General features: G+C 64.1%; 1 protein-coding gene across 3 annotated transcripts in view; it reads right to left on the bottom strand.

The window, feature by feature from the left end:
* KCNQ1 (potassium voltage-gated channel subfamily Q member 1) overlaps positions 1-20,983 on the bottom strand; it is a 345,186-nt gene that overhangs the window by 284,312 nt on the left and 39,891 nt on the right. For all 3 annotated transcript variants that reach the window (XR_004475853.2, XM_049714016.1, XM_049714017.1), the window contains exon 2: positions 6,323-6,413. Coding sequence is in view for 2 of the 3 variants with exons in the window: in XM_049714016.1 (XP_049569973.1) it covers positions 6,323-6,413 (91 nt within the window). In the remaining variant the exon portion in view is untranslated. The remainder of the gene's footprint in view (positions 1-6,322; positions 6,414-20,983) is intronic.

Here is a 20,983-nt window from a genome sequence, read left to right as displayed (position 1 = left end):
CGGCTGGAGAAGAGCACTCCAAGGAGGAGGCGGCCTTGGAGAAAACAAGACCTTGGGGTTTGTTAATGAAAAATCTGGGCCACCCGCTGGTGCCCTGACATTGGGTAGGAGTGACTTAAGCTCTGTGAGTCTCATCCCCTCCGTGTGAGTGAAAGACAGAGCAGAGGGCGTGCACGCAGCAGGCTCCCCACGGGGGCCGCTGGCCCTGACTTAGCGTGGTCGTCTTTACTGGCACGTGAAGGGTGTAGAGAGCAGAAGCTGGGAACACGCGGGCCTGCAGAGGCCCGAGCTGAGTGTGAGCTGGGGCCGCCGGGGGGCTGGGGGGGGTTTCTGAGGACAGAGCCTAGACTGCGTTCCTGAGAAAAGTGAGGCCCGCAGAGGGGCCCAAGGGGGCCCAGAGAGTCCCATGGAGCCTGGTTTTGCATCTGGGAAACTGAGGCCCAGGGGACAGGAGAGTCTCGCTCCGTGCTGGGGGAGCCGGAGCCCCAGGGTGGGTGATCCAGCGGTGGGAGGGCTGGGTCACCGCCGAGGGGCCTGGGCCGGGGAGGAAGCCGCAGCAATGACCTCATCCCCTAGGCCTCCGGGCCGCGGCTCACGGGGTTTTTAACCGCAGCATCGCAGGACAATTCCCTGGTATGTTCCCCACCAGAAGGCATGGAATACGCGGTGTCTGTGTTGTGCTTTTGAGTGCCTCTCTCTTTGTGTGGGATTTGAAAAAGGAAGGAAAAAAAAACAAAAAAAAAACCCCTCGATTTCAGAGACAAAAACCAGCCCCTCACCTGGGCCCAGCCTGGGTCTCTTATTCCAGAGAGTGGGGAGGGGAGTGTTTCTGCCACAGCAGCAGGACAGGGGGAGACACAGAAGAGCCACCCAGACCCAGAACTCGTCCACAGGCGCGCGTGTGCACAGAAACACGGGCACAGAGCACACACGCACGGACCCACGCACACACGTGCGTGCACACGGCGATATGCATGAGCACACAAGCACACCGCACGCCTACATGCACAGACACACGTGCACACAGGCAGGCACACACACGTACGCGCGCACACACACACACACACCCCCAGGGCTTCCTGTGAATTCAGGAACCATGTTGGGAGCCGGCCCTGCAGCCCTGGCAGTGGCCCTTTTCCCCGGGAAACCACAAACAAGGCTCAGATCTCAAACGGGCCCATTCACGGCCCTGGGACAGACCCTGCAGCAGAGATGAGATTCCACCCAAAATGGCTTTTTCAGGCCCCCCAAATCTCCCTGGTTCAGCAGAACGCTTAATCCCTCGGAGGCCGCCCTGGGGCTCCCTCACACAGAGCTGAGATAACAGCTCTCTGGCCCCATAAAAGCGAGCGCATGAAAAGAAAGGAAGAAATATGGGCTCTCTGGGAAAACACAGCTTTGAATGACTTTTTCTCCACCATTTAAGCATCGTGCTGCTCTCGGAATCCTGTGTGGAGCCCACGCTCGGCCCCTCCTGGGCTCCCGGCTGCGGTCTGGCTCCGCTCGGAGCTCTGGGCCGGGGCCAGCGGTGCCCGCGATCCGCGGACAACAGCGCCACCTGGTGTCCCGCGGCCCCGCCCTGGGCCGCCTGCAAACACCCGCCCCCGCGGCCCCCTCCCCAAACCCGGTCTCCCTCCGCCTGGGGGCTACCCCCGTCCCCACCCCGCAGGCTGCCACCTCCACCGAGAGCTCCGGGGCGCTGCGCCTGCCCGGCCCACCTGAGGCTGCCCGCTGCAGGAGGGTCCCTGCCCGTCCCCACGACCCCCCAGCACCCGCTTACCTCCTCCTTCCCCTCTCAGGGCAGCTCCTCCTCCAGGAAGCCCTCAGCATCCCCGCAGACAACCCCCCCACCCCCCTCCCCCAGTCTCTCTTCACCTCTTACCTCCTTCCCGTCCCCACCCCGGACATAACTCACATCTACCCCGGAGGCTGGGCCCGGGGCGGCCTCATTCCTCCCAGTATCCCAGATGCCCCACACCCGCCATGGCCATGACTCCAGTGGCAGCTGGATACGGCCAGCTTAAACCCACCGCAAAGGATCTGTCTCCACAGGCCAGTGAGTTAGGAAACCCCTGGAAACCTTGCAAGGCCATCAAAAGGTTAGGTCTGAGGCCATGCTGCTCAAGCCCTCCGTTCTGCAGGTGGGGAAACCGAGGCCCAGGACTGCACACAGCTTGAGGTGCCCCCCGGGGCCGCTCTGGGCACGTGGGTCAAAGGAGGGGTATCGAAACCCCGGAAGCACCGCTCTGGGCCTGCGGAGGGGTCGCAGCCCCTGGGGCCCTGCCTTCAGGGGTGGGGAACAGAGCAAGGAGACAGACCCTGTGACTCCCCCCTCCCTCCCGCAGACCCCTGTCACACCCAGACCGCTGGGGCAGGAGCGGGGTGTGCCGCAGGAGGGACGGGGACCGCGCAGAAGGCGGTTAGGGAGGGGGTACTGAAGCAGTGACGGCCAAGTCGAGGCCTGACGGGAGGAGAAGCCGGTCCTGTGACATGCCGAGCGGAGCACGTGCAAGGGCCCCGAGGTGGCCGGGAGTGTCCAAGGGTCAGCAAACAGTGCATCAGAGCGGAGGGGAGCAGCGGGGGGGGGGGGGGGGGGGACAGACATGCGGGCGGTGCCGGGCGAGCAGCACTTGGGGGCCTGAGAGGCCCAGCCGATCCTGAAAGCCACCGGGAGCTTCTAGAACGATCGGAGTTTTGTTCTGGGGAGTCGCCCCCGCAACCAATGGCTGCTGTGTGGAGAGGACTCCCGGGGGGACGCGAGGGTGGCAGCGCGCAAGGTGCTGATGTGAGAGAACGGGGGTGGACGAGGGAGGCGGCACAGGGTCTCTTCCCTCAAAGGGGTGGGACGGGAGATGCGACCACAGCGGGGGGCCCTCTGCTTGGAGCAGGGGAGCTCCGGGATGACCGCTGGCACACGCATCCCGGGCCCCAGAGAGCGAGGGGTTAGGACCGCACCCCCAGCTTGGGCCGAGCCCCCATCTTCAGCAGGGGAACGGTGCCCGCACTGCAGAGAACGGCCACCAGGTGGCACGCGGGCCTCACAAATGCCGGGACTGAGGGTGGAGGTCGGTGCTCAGCAGGGAGTGGGCGGGCAGGGGCGGGGGGCTGCCGGGCAGGGGGCTGCCAGGCAGGGGCCTGCCGGGACTCGGGGGCCGGGACGGCACCACGAAATCTGCGAGGAGACCTGTGTGAACGTGAGAGCACTGACTGGGGAGGGAGGTGCTCCCGGCCAGGCCAAGGGGAGAGTGGAGGCCGGACCAGGGGAGGCCCGAGGCTGCCAGGGTCTGCCCCCACCCCCAGGGCGGTCCTGGGGTGACCCCCCCACCAAGGGTCTGGTTTCAGTGGCGATTCCCGGGCCGAGAGTCTATGCGGGCTTCACCCGGCCCATCCCAGCTACACCCAGAGGCCCTGCATGAGATGCCCAAGGATTTAGCACCTGGACTCAGGACCCTCGGTGCTGATGCAGGGCCCGGGGCGGCAGGGTGCACACAGGGGCGGTCCCTGGGATGCTTTACATCTAAAAACCTAAGAGTAAACCTCCCAGCAGAGGAGGAACTGACCCCAGTCACTCAGGGGGCCTTATGGGCTGAACTGTGTCCCCCGCAAATCCCTATGTGGAAGCCCTAACCCCCAAGTCCTCAGGAGGTGACTGTATTTGGAGCTGGGCCTTCAAAGAGGTGAGGAAGGTAAAATGAGGTCACTAGGGTAACCCTAACCCCACAGGACTGGGGTCCTTATGAGAAGAGGAGGTCAGGACACAGACACACACAGAGGGACGACCCCGTGAGGACACAGGGAGGAGACGGCCGTCTACACGCCGAGGAGAGAGGCCTCAGGAGGACCAGCCCTGCCCACACCTGGGTCTGGGATTCCAGCCTCCAGGACCAGGAGATAATACATCCTGTCGTTTAAGCCGCCTGGGCTGTGGACTTTGTTACGGCCCCAGGAGACCTACACAGGGGGCGAGCAGCCAACCAGGCCCCTGGGCCCAGCACCACCAGCACTTACATTTGGTAGAACGGCAGCCTTGGAATCTGGGCCCAGCCCGGCAAGGTCTTCCTGGCCCCTTCCAGCCACTGCCTCTTGAACCTCAGTTACCTTGGCCGCGAGGAGACCCCGGGAGCAACTCGCAGAGCAGACGTGCTTTGTGCGGTCTGGGCAGGGGCTCAAATCACCCTGTGATAACCCAAAACGCCAGAGACACCCCCCAACTTTCTCCACTCTCTCCCTGCCCCCCACAGCTCCTCCCCTGCAGTCTGGGAGGTGGGAAGGAGGCCGGCCAGAGGGAGGGACAGTCCCCCGCCTGGGAAGCAGACACACGGCCGGCCAGGGCACCCGGGATGCTCACAGCAGAGAGGAGCATCTCTGGCTCACCCAGAGGGAGATGGCCCCTGGCCTGCCCCAGGGCCTGCCCAGAGCAGGGGTTTGGGGACATTTCTCAGCAGGCCGAGTGTCGCCGTCATACTGCCCGAGGGCACTTCTGCGAGGAGCTGCGGCCTCCGGGGCCTTGGCACGGACCTGGCTGGCACCCGGGTTACCTCCATAGGTCCTCAGGACCAGGCGAGCGGGGGAAGGCTCCATGACCCCAAAAGGCCCTCCGTCTTGCTGGGATGGCGGCCGTCCTACTTTTCAAACAAGTCCCTACCTTTATATGAGAAAGTATAACCCAACAGGACAGTAGAAACAAAATGCTGGGACAGTTATCCCGGGAAAGCATGGACATCCGCTGACACCTCCACAGAGGCAGGAAAGACACCCGAAAGTCAACACCATCACTTTAGAATCATGTCCTCTCATTGGACTTGAAGGACTGCCCCCCCCCACCTCTCGGCCCGGGAGGGCACATTCCTTCAGAGGAAGCACAGGGAGCCCCCTTACCCCTGGCCCGGTAAGCGGAGTGACTGACAGATGCCAGTCTCCACACCCGAACAGCACGCTAGACCAAACCAGGCAGCGGCAATTCCAAATTCAGAAAACTCTAAAGGACCAGAGGAGAAACTCCCGCACACAATAACAAAACAGAGGCCGTCACAGGCTGTACAGGCGATAAGAGCAAAGGCTTTTCCGAGACACCAAAATAGCCTCCAGGAAACGTAATGGAAGAGAAGCTCCCATCTGTGACGGCAACTAACAACAACAACCATTATTATATTAAAAATAATAACAACAACGGTCTAAAACCCACATCACGAAACCATAAAAGCCTCCTGGGTAGAACAGACACGGCTTGACCATGGACAGAAAGACCCCACCCCAGAGAGATGTCGGTCTCCCCAGATTCATTCATCAAACACCATCGGATTTTTTCTGGGAGGCAGACAAGCTGATTGTGAAGGTCACTGGGGAGAACAAACAAACAGGAAAGAATTGCCCCTGAAAGAGAAGAGCTGGGCACGGATATTAACCACTTGTTAAAACAGATTTGAGTGCAGACATCAGCAAAGCAGCATGGCTGTGGGAGAGAGGCACGGACAAGCAGCCGTGGACAGAACAGGGAGATCCCAGAGCAGAGCCGCTGGCATCTGGACATCTGGTTCACAACAAAAATGGCTCCTCAAATTGGGGAGCAAAGACACACTTTGGAGTAAGTGGTGCTGGGAGGGGGCAGACGAGAGGGACAGAGCGAGAGTGAATCTGATCTTCATGCCGGGATGTGTCCACTGCCGTCAACAGTTTAAAACCACACGACTAACCCCGATGAGTGCTTGAGGCAGCTGTGGCTGTTTCTCTATAACCTGAGAGGGGGAAACTCCTGTGACCCAAAATCCAGAAACATCAAAGGGAAAGTGGAGCCGACGGCATGCAAATAAAACAGGCACGGCCTCAAGGCCACGTTACGAGGACTTGGGGACCCAAGCTTGCAGCCATCAGTTGGCCAGGGCTGGAGGCAACCTGGCCAGAGGCTGGGGCAGGGGCTGAGACACCTGCAGGGTCTGAGTACCAGCCAGACCCGGGGCCACGGCGCAGGCCGAGCAGACCACAACCCCGGCTCCTTGTGCCCGCGTCCTCCTGTCCTTCCTTCCTGGCCCAGCTCAGAAGCCCCCTCCTCCAGGAAGCTCTCCCAGACCACCAGGCCCCGGGGTCCTCCCATTCTTTGGCCTTCTCAGCCTGACGGCCACATCCTGGCAGGTGAGGGTGCCAGGGTGGGGCGTCCCCACACCTCTAGTCCCCCAGTATCAGGGCGAGCCTGTAGAGCCAGCCAGCAGGGGGGCTCCGGCAGAGGGGTGTTTTGTGGGTGGGAGAGGCCAGGAGCAGCTGGCTTCACCCCCTGGTCCACACGCCTGGGGGATGAGAGCGCAGGGCCCCTCACGCAGCTACGTACCATCCAGAAGAGGGTCCCCGTGGCCAGGGCGACATACTGCTCGATGGTGGACAGCACGCTGAAGATGAGGCAGACGAGAACAATGAGGAAGCTGCGGGACAGGAGGACACGCAGTCAGCGCCCGCGCCAGGATGCCCCCCCCTCCCCGCTCAGACGCGGCCCAGGCCCGGGGAACAGGCCCTGCCCTCCCCGGGTCTGAGGGTTCCAAGGGCCGCCAACCCTGACCGCCGACCGTGAACAGTGCACCAAGTGTGGCACGGCCAAAGGCACGTGACGTCACACGGCCTCGAAGGGGTGAGCTCTGACCCAGGCTACGGTCTCTAAGGTGTCCAGGACGGAAATCCACAGAGCAGAGAGCAGCCTGGTGACCTCCGGGGCCAGAGGGGCCTCCTTCGGGGGAGGGGAACGTCCTGCACCTGCACCTGCACGTAGTGGTGGTGGCCGCAGGGCTCTGTGGCCGTCCGGACAACCAGGGCAGCGCGCTCAACACCAGCTCAGGGGCTGCAGCACAGGCGCCAGGAGCGGGCCGTCTCCTGCAGCCGCTAACGGGGCGTCACCAGAGCCTGGGCTCCCAGGCGGGAGGCTGCTCTGACGCCTGCCTTCCCCTCCCCATCCCGGGGGTGGGGGTGTGGGGAGGCCAGAGGTGGAGACCACGGAGCTGAACAAAGGGAAGGCGGCAGTCCCTGCCCCCGGGGCCAGCTCCCAGGCTCAGCCCCCCTCCCACCCCATCCCTGCACAGACGGGCTGCTCTGATCACACCCGAACCAGTAAGGCTTCCTGAAGGCAGACCCTTGGGCCCTTCCCTCCACATCCCTGGATGAGACCAGGCTGAGCCCCCAGCCTTCCTCCTGCCTGGGAAGAGGACAACTCTAGCGGGGGCTCCAAGCACTCTCTCCAGGTGGGTCCTCGCATGGCCCCGGGGCTGCAGATGTGGAGACAGCTCTCTGGGCCCATGACACGGAGCCCTGGCCCTCTCCCCACCGAGATCCTGCTGTCTGCAGTTGCTTTCACCCCCCCATCCCCACACGCCTGCCCTGTGCCCACTAGGAAGCCCACTGCATCTCCCCCACTGCCCCACTCCTCCCCACTCCAGCCCACCTTCCCTCCCGGCCCCTCAGAGTCCGCTGAGAACAGGCTGCCTGACACAGACCACACCCCACATTTCCTGGAGGAGACAGGACCCGGGCCGCCCAGATGCTCCTCCCTGCCTGGGGAGCCCCCCCCAAGACCCAGCTGCTCTCCCGCAGCTCTCGGGGTTCCCTCTAACAGCTCTTGTCTCCACCTCTCTCCTGGTGCCTCACACAGGCTGGGTCAGCTGGACCCACAGAGCCGGGTCCCAGCCACCCCTCTGCACCCTGCCCCTTCGTCAGCCTTGTCTCTTGTCCTGACCACAGTGCTTGCCTCCACCCTGGGCCCCAGAGTCCACCCTGCCCGGCCACTGACTGAGCCCTCAACATCACCTCCACATGACACTACGGTGACCCTGACCCCAGCTCCTTCCCAGCATGCCCCGCCCCCCGCCTGCCTCGGGGCCTTTGCACCTGCCGGTGCCCCGCCTACAAGCTCCACACCGTCACCCGCAAACGGGACCCAACACTCACCCCCACGTGCCTCCACCTGTGTCCTTCATGCTCACATATCACCGCCGGGCCTGGGGCCTGTTTGTCCCCTTCTGCGCCGTCCACCCCCAAGACAACGAGCCCCCAGAGGAGGGCTGTGGGGTGCCACCCCCGCTGCACCCCACGCCGGGGACGGGGCCTGGCGCACAGCAGGTACTCAGCCTGCACCTGCTCAGGTGCACCTCCATCGAGTCCCAGCTCCCTCCTCCGTCCCTCCCACGCTGGCCCTTCCTCTGCGCCCCGCCCTCCTCTCTGTGGGGTACAGCCTGGCTCACACCAGCCCCCATCAGGACGCTGGACCCAAAGCACAGTCTGAACGCAGCCCCGAGTCCCGCAGCGGCTCCCAGCAGGACCCCGGCAGCCGCAGCCCTCGTTTGGCCTGGGGCCTCCCGGGATTGGAGACACCAGCGCCCCAGGGCCCAAGGCTGCATCAGGCCTCCCCAGTCCGTACACCCGGTGCCACCCCCAGGACCCTGCACGCCCACCATCCACTCTGCCCGACTGCGGACTCGCCCGCCAGCTCGGAAGGGCGTCCAGGCCCGCCCAGTCCCCAGGGAAGCCCTTTAACAGATGCAGCCGTGCCTCCCTGCCGGGACCCGAGGGCATCCCTTGTGTGGTGACTGAGACCCTGGGCCCCCACCTCAGGAAGCTTTCGATCTCAGGGGGACACAAGCGAACCCTGGCTGGCAGAGCGAGTGCTTGGCTGGCCCGACTGTCCCTCAGGCACAGAGCTCACTTGCCCCCGGCCCACACCCTGAAGCCCCATGAGTCCCAGGGCCTCGCTGCCCGGCCCGGCCGAGAGAAACCAGGGCAGGTGAGGTCCCCCAAGGAGGGAGGTGCCCACCCCACCCCACCCCTGCCCCCAGGCCCCCTGGGTGTAGAGGCAGCCGCAGAAAGAAGCCACACTGCCTACAACGCGGTCCAGGCTGCTTCCGGGCCTCAGTTCCCCCATCGACACAGCCGGAGCCACGGCCCGCGGCCACTGCCTCTCAGGCCAGTGGACATCGGGCAGGGACTCAGGGGTCAGTCCTGTGGCTGCCCAAGGCTGGGCCCAGTGTGCCACCTCGTGCCCTCTCCTCCTGAGAAGATGGGCAGAACCCGCCCGCCCATGGCCCGTGGGGGTACTTCAACCACTCCCCGTCGGGCCACAGGAAGCCGTCCGGGGACAGATGCCACAGATGCTATGTACGGGGAAACAGGGGCTCGGGCTCCACGCTTCCCAAGGGTGAATGAACCTCGCGTGGTCAAACCACGGAGGTCACGAGGCCAAGGCCCAGGGGTGGGGGCGGGGAGCACGACACGCGTGGTCTCATCTCTCTCTGCCCACCCCCGCCCCGAGGGACATTTGCGATGACACCCAGGGTCTGCCAGGCAATCCAGGACAATCCCCCAGATCCAGATCCTTCTCTTAGCCACACCTGCGAAGCCCCCTTTTCCACACACGGTCACACTCAGATCCAAAGGTCAGGACACCAACATCAGGGCTGACCCGCAGTCCCCACGTCAATAAAACCGGCCTCAGCTCTGAGTCACGTGCCCTGTGCCCCACACCACTGTCCCCAAGCCTGCGGCGACCCGCAGCCAGGAAGGTGAGGGCCGGGAGGGGAGGGGGCCGGCCCGGGCTAGGCCTGGACCCAGGTCTTTGGGCCCCACTGCCCAGGGCTCCCCAGCCTCCACGGCCAGGATGTGCTCGAAAAGTCCTGAATTCCCTGCCGTCTCCTGTCTCCCAAGGCAGACGGAGCCCAAAGCGGCGCATCGTGGTGGGCGCTGCATGTGCTGCCAGGCGGCGGCTTGGCCGTGCTCTGGGGCCTAGGAGGCCGCCGTCACCCTGCTACAAGGCCTGTCCCTGTATGACTCTTGCTGCCAGGGTGGCAACCGACCGCTCACTGTTGCTGTTAGGATGACCTCGGACAGAAAGCAGAGCGTGCCAGGCCGGGGCACAGAGACCCCAGGCGAGGCCTGGGGAGCGTCCTGAATGGGCTGCAGGTACCACGGCTGCCGGGAGACCTCTTCTACTCGCTGCCCTGTGTCTGGCTGTGCTCAGGGGGCCGGGGGAAGGGTGACTGAGCCTTGCCAAGGAGGAAGGTTCTGGCCAGAGCAGCCCTGCCTGGGGCTGTGGACAGGCCTGCATGGAGGGTGACAGCAGGGCGGGTGCCCTCACCCCGAGCTCCGCTCAGAGGTGCACGGAGACCCCCTGCTCTGTGCGCCCAGAGGCTGAGGCTCTGGGTCAGAGCGCGGGGCTACTGCCCGGGAGCTCCTCCCCGGGGACCCGGCTGGAGACTGCTTTCCCTGGAGATCAGGGGGTTTGGCGTTCACGATCTCTCCACACTTTGCTAGTCTCAGCCTTGCTGCATTCTGAAGGCTAAACAGCTCTTCAACTATTCGCACACGTCGTGCTAGTTTCAGAAAGAATCCCTTAACAAAGGCGATTCTTGTCCCCTCCAACCTGTCCTGCGTGGGGCCCGGAGCCTCAACGATGCCAAGATAGGGTCCCTGCCCTTCGGGGGCCCGCAGCAGCCTGAGGTGCCTGACACCCCCCTCCTGCCTCTGCGGGGCTGGCCACCACCTGTCCATCCCAGCTCACCTCCCAAGGCCCCAAAACCAGGCAGCCACAGACCCCCAGGAGCTGGGAGACAGAGGTCCAGGGAAAGAAGGAAACCACCCTGTTCTTTGGATGGGGCGTGGGGAGCAGGGCTGCGGGGGAGAAGAAGCCCCTTCGGCCCCCAGTGCTGCTAGATCCAACTTCCCAGGAGGGCATGTGAGTGCCCGAGGGAGGTGGCTACAGCCAGGGGGAGGCAGCTCCGGGCCCGAGGACAATGGCCTGCTTGTGCCCTGACGGCTGATCCGCCCCGGGCACTGCGGCCGCCAGCCCCCGCCCCGAGGGACGTCCGGAACGTTATCGGACATCATTTCAGGATCTGTGGCAGCAGGTGCACAGAAGAATGCAGGAGCCGTGCCAGGGCCGCGGGCCGCAGCCCAGCGGAAGGGCACTCCAGGCGCAGGAGGCGGGCTGCAGACTGCACCCCCTTCAACCCCCGCAATGGGCTGGGACCCCCCAGTACCTGGGACTGGCGGGCTCACCCAGGCCGGTGCCCCGCAGAGGCCGGGCGTGGGCCGGACCCTCGGGGAACCTACGTGAGTCTAACCGTGACGGTCTCTCCAGCCCACAGGGAAGCCTCTTTCAACACCAGGATGTTTCCCAATGACGTTGAAAATGTGAACAAGAAGCACACACTTCACGTGCAAAGGGCCTGTGGCCTGTTCAAGGCGCCCTCAGAACCCAGATGTGCAAGACCTCAGCCTTCGGGCTCCCTGGGCTCTGAGCTGAGATTCCGGGACACTGAAATGCGGCGCTGGGACGAATCAGAGAACGGAAGATGTGCCGTTATCTGTGTGCTCAAATTATTCAAGGTATAAAAATTACGTACTTTGAAAAGTTCTGTCGGTCCAGCACGATTCTGCCCCTACGAGGTGCCTTTGAGAGTCATCAAATCCACAGACACAGAAAATAGGATGCTGGGGGCCAGGGGCTGGGGAAGGGGATGGGAAGTGCGTGTTTAATGGGGACAGAGTGTGTCAGTTTGGGAATATGAAGTTCTGGGGATGAACGGAGTGACGGTTGCACAGCAATGTGAGTGCGCTTAGTGCCACTGAGCTGTGCACTTAGAAATGGTTACAGGATAAATTTTGTTACATGTATCTTAACACAATTTTTTTTAAGTTTAAAAAAAAAAAAGGAAACTAAGTAAATGACTTCTATACACAAGCCCTGGATGGCTGTCGGTGTTTGACAAAGGCTATAAATGAGGCTGAGCGAGGTTCAAAAACCCGCCCACTCTACCTGGACCTTCGGGCGATAACAGACAGAGGGCTTGTCCAGTGGCCTAAAGCTCCGGGCCGAACTCGGAACGCGTGATTTAACAGATTAGCTGCTGACGTTCAAACCCAGCCATATCGGAGGGGCTCCTCTTTGTACAAAAGTCACCCTGAAAGATAATAAACACCTCCGAACAAACAGAGGACAGGTAGCCCCGCTCGGGCCCCGGGGCTGGTGAGCCAGCGCCTGGACGTATCCCCCGTGGCACTGGACCCCCCTCTGGTCCCACCAGGGCTGTCCCCGGGGTTGGGGGCAACACTGCCCAACAGGATGCCAAGACCCCGCGCCCCGCTGGTCCAGCCCACGCGCAGCACTACTCTGGGTGGGGCTGGGCCGGGCACGTGGCAGCTCACACCTCAGGCCCAGGTGCTGGGTGCTACACACAAGCTCCCCACCACACCCCGTGTGGAAGGTGTCGTATCACCTCCCACAAGGAGACCGAGGCCACAGCGAGGCGGGTCCCGGTTCCAGGCTGTGGGGCTGCCCCTCCCGCCCACTCTGTCCAGCCCTGAGAGGGCCCTGGATTGTACAGCAAGAAGCAAGGGGACCCCAAGGCTCTGGGACAGCAGGTACACGCCCAGGGCCGGCCAGCCCTGGGGCCCCCTGCCCAGCTCCAACTTCAAGGCAAGGACTGAGCCTCCCCCTTGTGCAGGGGACCCCATTGCCAAGGGCCAGGGTCCCCCAAGAGGGAACGCCACATCCCAGCCTGAGCCACAGGGTGCGGGGGCGCTGTCCTGGGCAGGCGGGGGGTGGTGGGGAATGGCGGGACTGGACCTCTTCCAGCTTCTGGGGGCCCCAGGCATCCTGGGCTCGTGGCCGCATCCCTCAGGCTCTGCTCCATCATCATGGGGCCAACTCCTCCGTGTCTGTTTCTTCTGTGTGTCTCTTATGAGGATGCCTGTCCCTGGATTTGGGCCCCCTTCCCCCGGGTATCCAGGATCATCCCCCCCTCTCAAGACCCTTAACTTATCACCCTTGCCAAGACGCTTTTTCTACGTAAGGTCACGTTCGCAAGTTCCAGGGGGCCTGACATCTTTGGGGGCCGTCATTCAGCCTCTATAACATAGAGAGCGTTTTAATAAACCAATAAACTGCTTAGGGTGATGATATCTATGAGTGAATCTTCAGTGAGTTTTCAAAAATCAGCATCAGGTATCTGGTAAAACACGTGTTAGTGTCACAAGTTTTAAAACAGTCCAAGATAGGTTTAGAGTTTCCTGCTCACCTTGTCACTATGTCTGCAAAGACCCTCTTTCCAAATAAGGTCACAGGCTCCAGGGATTAGGACGCAGCCATGTCCCTCCGAGGTCACCACTCGGCACTGCACCATCCAAACGACATCACGCCACGGAGCGAAAGGAGCCGGAGTGGCAGTCGACCCGGCCCAGGTGAGGCTCAGCGCCCCGGGGACCCCCGCACTTCTCACCCAGGACCACAGCAGCCCCCCCACCCCGTCTCCCCACCTCGTGCCGGGCAGGGTCCAGGCCAGGCCTCCTGACCAGGGCTTCCACGGGTCGCCCCCCACCCAGCCTCCCCCCGACCAACTCTGAACCTTCCACGGGGCTTGTTCAGAGGCACCGAGTCTCGTTCTTTTACGAGGTTCACTCGGGCGATGCGAGACCTGTAGCTAGACGGAGGCCTTCCACAGCCTTGTGGGGTTTCAGCTGACACTTCTTCCGAAAGTGAAATGGGCTAGGGACCCCGGAGACACAGGACCTCACACCTCGTGCTCCGGCTGGGCCCTCACGTTGTGCCTGTGCACACAGCACCTCCGTAAAGGCCAGGCCTCCACTGCCTGGGGGCCACCACCACCGGGGGCCACCAGGACTGCACCGGAATCTTCAGCCCACACCCCACTGGTCTCCCTGCCCCAGTCTTTCAATGTCCACTGGGCGGCTGGGGCAATCCTGGGAAAATGCAAATCCCACCAGCCCCCTCCCAAGCGAAAGACTCTCCAATGAAGTCTGAACTCCAAACCCACTTTCCTGGGCTTCCCCGCAGGGGGCCGGCCTTCTGATGCCACCGCTGGGCCCTGTGGGCCCTGCCCCACTCTCATCAGACCACTGACCACCTGCTGCCCACTCTTGCCCCAATAGAGCAAAGGCTCCCCAGGCAGAGGCCCATCTGCCGATGTTCCCCCTTGAAGGCCCCGTATGGGGCTTGGTACATGAGTGTTTGTTGAATGACTCATTGACTTAATGAATGTTTTAGGTTGAACTCAGGAGCTCAGTGGAAAGAATTCTCAGTGCCACCTCCTCCATGTAGGCCTCCAGGGTCTATCAAACAGTGAGATCCTTTCATGCCCTTCTTTTCCTCCTTGCCCTGCCCTGCCACATCCCACCCCCACGGTCCCAGCCAAGCCCCTACAGGGCTTCCAATGGGCCAGGACACCAGGCAGCTCTCCACGTACGCCCCCCTCCACCAGACTGCATGCCAATAGTGCCAGGCAGAAAGGAGCCTCCCGGGGGCGAGGGTGGGCTCTGACGTGAGCTGGGAGCAGGCACAGCCACCCCCACTGCCAGGAGTGCACCATGACGCACTGGGCGAGGGCTCTGAGGGCCGTGGTCCGGCTGCCCGAAGTCGGTCCCAGAGGCAGCAGGGATAGGCTGCCCCAGGAGAAGACCAAATCCAGGCTAGTTGGGGGAGACCATGGGGGGACACTGCACCCGTCCGGACCACCCACGCCGCCGGCCCCTCCCAAGCCCGCAAGGCACTGCTCTCGCAGCCACTCTGCTCAGCGTCTGCGGGGAGGCCACCGGCCGGGCAGCGACCGCCAGGGTTCAGCCCGCACCCTCTCCTTGGGGCCTCTCCCCGAAACTCAGGACGACGCAGGTGAGGGGACAGCTTGGGCACAGGGACGGGGTCCTGCTCCCCCGGGAAGGCGTGTGACGTTTCCGCCGAGAGCAGCGCACCATAAGGACAGGGGGTCTACCACCCTCGCTCACCCGACGGCCGCGCTCAGGGACCCCGACCTCCCCGCGCAGACACAAACGCGTTCCATCCTGGAGGCCCCGGGGAGCCCCCCGGCCGAAGGCGCTTCAGGCCCATCTCGGCCGGTCCCCAGAAGCCCCGCTGCACCCCACCCCGAGGTGGCAGCGGCGCCCCCCGCACTGGCCATGCATTCCGCTTCGACAGCCCTGCAGGGCGGGCAGTGGGGCGGCCCGGGTCCAGCCGAGCTCGGGGGTCCCACAGGCCACCGCCCTGCCCAGCAGCCCGGCTGCTGTCAGAGGACGCGGGTTGTGGCCGCTCTCGCGTCTCATCCCGGCGCCCGGCGTCCGCTCACGTTCTATGTCCACCTCAGCACAGGGCCCTCGCGTTTCCGGGGGGGCGACCCCTTCTGCTGAGGGCCACGCCAGCGGGGGGCAGCTGGGGGCGCAGGCGAGCACAGGCCCTGGCTGAGGGCTCAACCACATCGCCCTACGCGGTCAGTTCAAAGCCTTTTCAGGGCACTAGAGGGGCGGCTGCGGGGGTCTGGGGGAGGGGGTGCCGTGTGTACACACATGTGCGATGCCACAGGGGCCTGTTACACCATCAGAAACACGACAGCCACATCCGAGCATCAGGCTGTGGGCGACTGAACTGGGAACGTCCAGCCCCCCGGGCGCTTTCTCGGCGTCCACCAGACAGCAGGGGCAGCCACCCACAGATCTGGGACCCCATCCTCCTTCCCCTGAGGAGCCCCGGTGGGTCCAGGCCTCGGAGGGGCCTGCCTCGGAGGGCCTCCCGTCCACTTGGTCCTCGCGAGAAGCCCCAGAGGCGGGCCTGTCCCTCATCGGAGGAGAAAGAGAGCACGTGACTGCCCAGAGCCAGGGGTGCACACAGCGGTGGGGAAAGGGACTCCAGGGCCGCCCGACTGCAGTGCAGGCTCCTCCCACCAGGCTGTCCCTCCCCCCTTCAGGAAGACACGGTCCACCCGAGTGGCAGGGCCTGTCCTCCCACCGACCATCCCTGAGGGGCTGCCCCAGCCCAGCGGTGGGAGGACAGGCCCCAGGCGGGCTTGGCTAGGAGGGCTGGGGGATGCCCCGGCCCTCGGGGTCCCAGCACTGGACGGCAGGCCCACCTGAGGCAGGGCCGCCTGGCAGAGGACGAGCCCATCCAGGGCCCAGGGCTGGGGGGTGGCTCTGGCCCGCACAGTGTCGCCTACGCTAAGCCTGGCTGCCCGGCCCGGCCCGGCCGCGATAAGAACCCCCTCGGAGGGTATATTTAGAAGGTGCCAGAGAACGAACTGAAGTGACCCCACGGACAGGGGCCTCATCTGTCCCAGGACACTGTCGCCTTCCCTGTGAAAGAGGCCCGTTCCGGGTGGGGGCAGGAGTCCAGCAGGCCCTCCCAGGGGGCAGCGCGGGCAGCTGGACGTACCTGTGCCCACTGGCTCTACCCAGACACGGCCTGCGTCTCGGGGAGATCCTCGGCCTGGGCGCGGCCGGGCCCTGCAGGCCTCTCCTGGGACGGGACAGGATGGGATGGGATGGGACAGGATGGGATGGGACAGGATGGGATGGGGCAGCCTCCCCTCTGGGGTGAGACAGGGCAACAGGTAGTGGAGGACTTGGGCACCAGCGGAGGTGGGAGGGGTCTGGTGGGTTTCCTGCCCAGGGTCCAGATCCCTGCCCTCCTTCAAACAGGGCAACTCTGGAGACTCGAGGCCACAGCAGGGCTCCCGGGACACCTCAACCCAGGTCCTAGGAGGAGCAAGGTGGCCAGCAGCCGGGCAACGCCACCCCATCAGCGCCCGAGGGGATGGGCGTCTCGGGCTCATCCCTGCTGGAAAAGTCCCTCCTCCTGTCTAGCCTAAGTCTTTCTTGCTGCAGTTTGGCTTGATCTGCAGCTGAAGGAAACCTCCCAACTCCACGGTGGAGGCTTTGGCCTGACTCAAGGGGTCCCTGGAAACTGAGCAGCTGTGTGACCTGAGCCTTGGTTTCCCCACTGGGAAGTGGGGACGCATTGAGGGTGCCAAGAGCCTGCCTCTGCCCCACTAGGGAGACAGAAGCAGCCCCAGAGTCTGGACCTCAGGGACTCAGCAGCATGCCACCCAGCTCTACGACTGGGCTAAGAACCACCAGTGAGAGCCTGCAGGAGAGGGACGCCTCCGCAGCTGCTACTGAGGGGCCTGGGTGCCGGCCACCTCTCATCAGGGAGCCGAGGCAGGTGTGGGGTGGACCCTGACGCACACACTCCACAGGCCCAGGGACATCAGAGGCCTGAAGTGGGCAGGTGGGGGCTTCCAGCTGGGCACCCCTTTCTCTCCCAACCCCTCCTCTCTCTCCCACTCCCGTTGGAAGGGGCAAGCAGGGAGGGCTTCTCAGAGGCGGGGGCCTGACCCAAGCAGAGGGAACAGCATGTGCAAAGCCCAGAGGAGAGGAGAGAACACGGCCACGTGGACCCTGCAGAGAATTCAGGGAGGAGGCGGCACAGACAGGCAGGGAAGCAGCAGCCGCTGACTCAGAGCGATGCAGGAGGTCCCCTACGTCCGCGGTCTCTTCCAACGCAGATACCAGTGTCTGTGGAGTCCAGAACTCGGCAGGGAAACCTCAGTCCCGGGAGAGGTCTCCATGCCTGGGGAGAGGGTTCCCAGATCCTCAGGGCTCCCTGACTCCGAGGGGAGGGTGGGGGGACACGTGCCCCTCACTGCCGATTCCTACCTGCCCCACCTTAGAGGGACCTCACCTCCCACCTGGGCCTTGACGTCTGGGAACCTTTCTGGGCCGGGGTCTCCCACCTGACACTCGGACACCAGAGGCGGCCAAGAAGGGTATGCTTTAGACGTGGTGAAGACCTATAGGCAGCAGCCTGAGCGACCCTGGTCTCCTTCCCTGATGCAGGGCCTTTTCCATCAGGGGAAGGCCCCAGGAGCAGACACTGGGGCTTCCCCAAAGAGAAGAAGGAATTCTGCTTCAAGACTCCAGCACAGACCCTGCCTGAGTGTCCAGCCGTCGACCTGCCCTTGGATTTGGAGTTTGCCAGCTCCCAACATCAATTCCTTAAAATAAGGAACCTCGGGCTTCCCTGGTGGCACAGTGGTTGAGAATCTGCCTGCTAATGCCGGGGACACGGGTTCGAGCCCTGGTCTGCGAGGATCCCACATGCCGCGGAGCAACTGGGCCCGTGAGCCCCAACTACTGAGCCTGCGCGTCTGGAGCCTGTGCTCCGCCACAAGAGAGGCCGCGATAGTGAGAGGCCCGCGCACCGTGATGACGAGTGGCCCCCACTTGCCACAACTAGAGAAAGCCCTCGCACAGAAACGAAGACCCAACACAGCAAAAAATCAATTAAAGATAAAAATAAAAAAAATAAGGAATCTGTGTGTGTGTGTGTGTGTGTGTGTGTGGTTACATACACATGATTCTGTTTCTTGGAGAACCCCCATTAATAGGATGAGTTACGTATTAAGATGCCCATTTCCCAGGTGGGGAAATGGAGGCTCAGAAATGCCAAGAACCCCTCTCAAATCCAGCTCGTTCTGGTCCTGCCTGATTGTAAACACCTAGGATTTCCCCAGAAAAGAAGAAAGGCCAGTGCAGGGGTGGGCAGCCTGGGAGGGCTGTCCCTCCCAGGGACATGTGCCCTGTGCCCACCCGGCCTGGGCTCTGTCCCGCACTGAAAGCACTCAGCACGGGGTTTGGGTGAGAAGCCCAGCCACCCCTGCTCTTCCGCAGAGGAAGAAACTGAGGCCACAGAGGGTGGGCCGGCCCAGACCACACGACAACGTCACCTCATGGGGAACAGCTCAGGGCTCCTCGTGGTAAAGCCTGTGGCAGCCTCAGCTGGTCCACCACACAGCCTCTGGGGGGGCCCGTGTGCCGGGGACAGGCCCACTCACTGTCCAGAGTGGCTTCGCCCTCAAGTCAGCCCCGGCAGCCCCTCAGGGCACCCCCCCCGTAAGGTCTGCCCTCAGGGCCAAGACCACCACCCAGACCCACAGAGGCAGGTTCGCTGGCCAAAACGAGACATTCCTCCTCCTTCCCTAGCCCCGGACCCAACAGTTTGGAGGTGGGTGAGAAGGTGAGAAGCCAGAAAGCCCACGTGGGCAGCCCCAGCCCAAGGCAGAACCCACCCGACCCCCACCCTGCATCCAGCCCGACCTGCGAAGGCTGCCCACCCAGGAGACAGGGGCCCCCCGGCTGACTTCAGCTCACCCACACCCAAACCCAGCCCCCAGGGCAGCTGCAGGTGTGGCCCCGTGGGGGGCTCGGGGCCCCCGACCCCCCTCCCAGCCCCCGGGCCCCTAAGCTCAGAAGGTCAGTGCCTGGGGGAGGTGGAGAGACAGCAGGTCCACACGCCGGGCGCCGCTGGCTCCGTGCAGGTCCCGAGCGCTGGCACAAGGCCCAGGCCAGAGGTACCGCCCGCCCCAGAGCCGACCTGTGCTGTGAGGCCAAGAAGCAGCTGCCCTGTCTCCCTGCAGCCCATGGGCCAAGGTTCCCTGGACGTAGATGCCAGCTTCTCGGGACCCCCGGGCAGCCCAGACCGGTAAGGGGTCCGGCTTCAAGCTCTCTCTGGGGGCGATCCGGGCCATGCCTCCTTCCCCAAGGAACACCCTCCTCCCCCAAGGCCCCCGAACTGGGATGCAGGGGCCCCAGGGGCCTGTCCACCCGCAGAGCAAGAAAGCCTCGTTCTCCTCTCCCCGTCACCCCGGCCAGGAGAGCCCTCTGCTGACAAAACCAGAACTCTGAGACGGGGACAGCCGTGGGCAGAGGGGCCTGCCAGCGCACACAGCCCTGGGCAGGCCTCCCGAATGGGGCCCTTCACCCCGGCCTTTGTGGTCAGCTTTGCTGTCGATGGGAAGGTCTTGGGATCGGGGCCGGGGCCTCTGCCAGCCTCTGTACAGTCCTGAGGCGTCCCAACGAAGAGGGGCTGGACGGGAGAGGGCAGCCCCGGGCGGACCCCAGCGTGGCCAGGCCTCAGGCCTAAGGTGGCGGCAGCCCCACTCCGGGCCACAAGAGAGACACCCGGCAGGTGGGGCTACACACCAGCTCTTGCTACGGAGCATCCCCAGGAGGCGGGGGATCTGGGGGAGCTGGGATGTGGTGGGGTGCGGGTGAGGCAAGGACGTCAGGGGCGGCGGGAGGTAAACACGGTCCCTCTGACGGCCCATCGTGGGGACACCACTTCTCCGACGCTGACCCCCAAATCCAGCCCCAAGCCCTCTCTGCTGTGCTGCTGACACCCCCCGAGGGGCCAAGCAGGCTGCACCCACACACAGCCACTGCCACCTGCCTGTCCAGCACCTCCACACCAGGCCCAGGCATGGCCAGTCCCCAGGGACCCTAGGGTCCCCTGACCAGCAGCCACTGCTGCGAGCCAACCTGCCGCCCCCATACAGAAGCCCCGGCCCGGCCCACTGCCGCGACACCGCCCCGGGAGCCGCAAGCTTGCTGTTCAGACAGCTCCGACCTGTGGAAAGGCCACCCCCACTCACCCCTGCCCTCGGCTCGGCCGTCAGGAGCTGTACCGGTGACCCGTGGTGGCAGCAGCGGGGGCAGGGCTTGGACAGGCCAAGGCAGGGTTGGGGCAGCGGAGGATGATAAGCCCTGAGCCGGGGCCTGGAGCCTCCCACCCAGGCTCAGGACGGCATCCCCAGACGCAGCCTCCAGGAACCCGGGGACCAAGCACGTTGGCCCTCGGCATGGGCGGAGGCTGGCAGGGCACGCGGCCCCGTGGCCGACTCCCAGGCTGCCGCCAACGCTTTGAGCTGCCCCCAGACGTGCCCGCTGGGTCCCAGGAGCAGGGGCCCGACGCCGGCCCTGCTGGGGGCGTGTGGACATGGTAAGGGGGCTGGGCCACCGTTGTAGGTGTGACCGAGGGTGCCCGGCACGTGGCAGGTGCCTGACACTGGGCCACCCATCACCGTCCTGGGACACGACGCAGATCTTGCCCACACGAGCTGTGGCTTCTGAAGGGCCTGCCGCTCCGGAAAACAGCCTGTTTCCTCTTTCTCCAGCAGGCCTGAGACCAACACCCCCACTTCCTCCGTGCTTCCTCCTTACCCCACGTCCGCGCCCCACTCTGATCTGTGAACACACGCTCCGGGCTCTGACACATGCCTGAGGAAAGGGCCCTGGTGGACGTGGCCCGGGCCCCCAAGCGGTCGAGGTGCCCCCTGCCCCGCCCTTCTGCATCCAGGTTCCCGGGCTGGACTTCCACCCAGGCCGCCCGGAACCAGGCCCA

Source organism: Orcinus orca, chromosome 8, assembly GCF_937001465.1.
Source record: "Orcinus orca chromosome 8, mOrcOrc1.1, whole genome shotgun sequence".
NCBI classification, from domain to species: domain Eukaryota; kingdom Metazoa; phylum Chordata; class Mammalia; order Artiodactyla; family Delphinidae; genus Orcinus; species Orcinus orca.
This window is presented reverse-complemented; position numbering and strand designations above follow the sequence as displayed.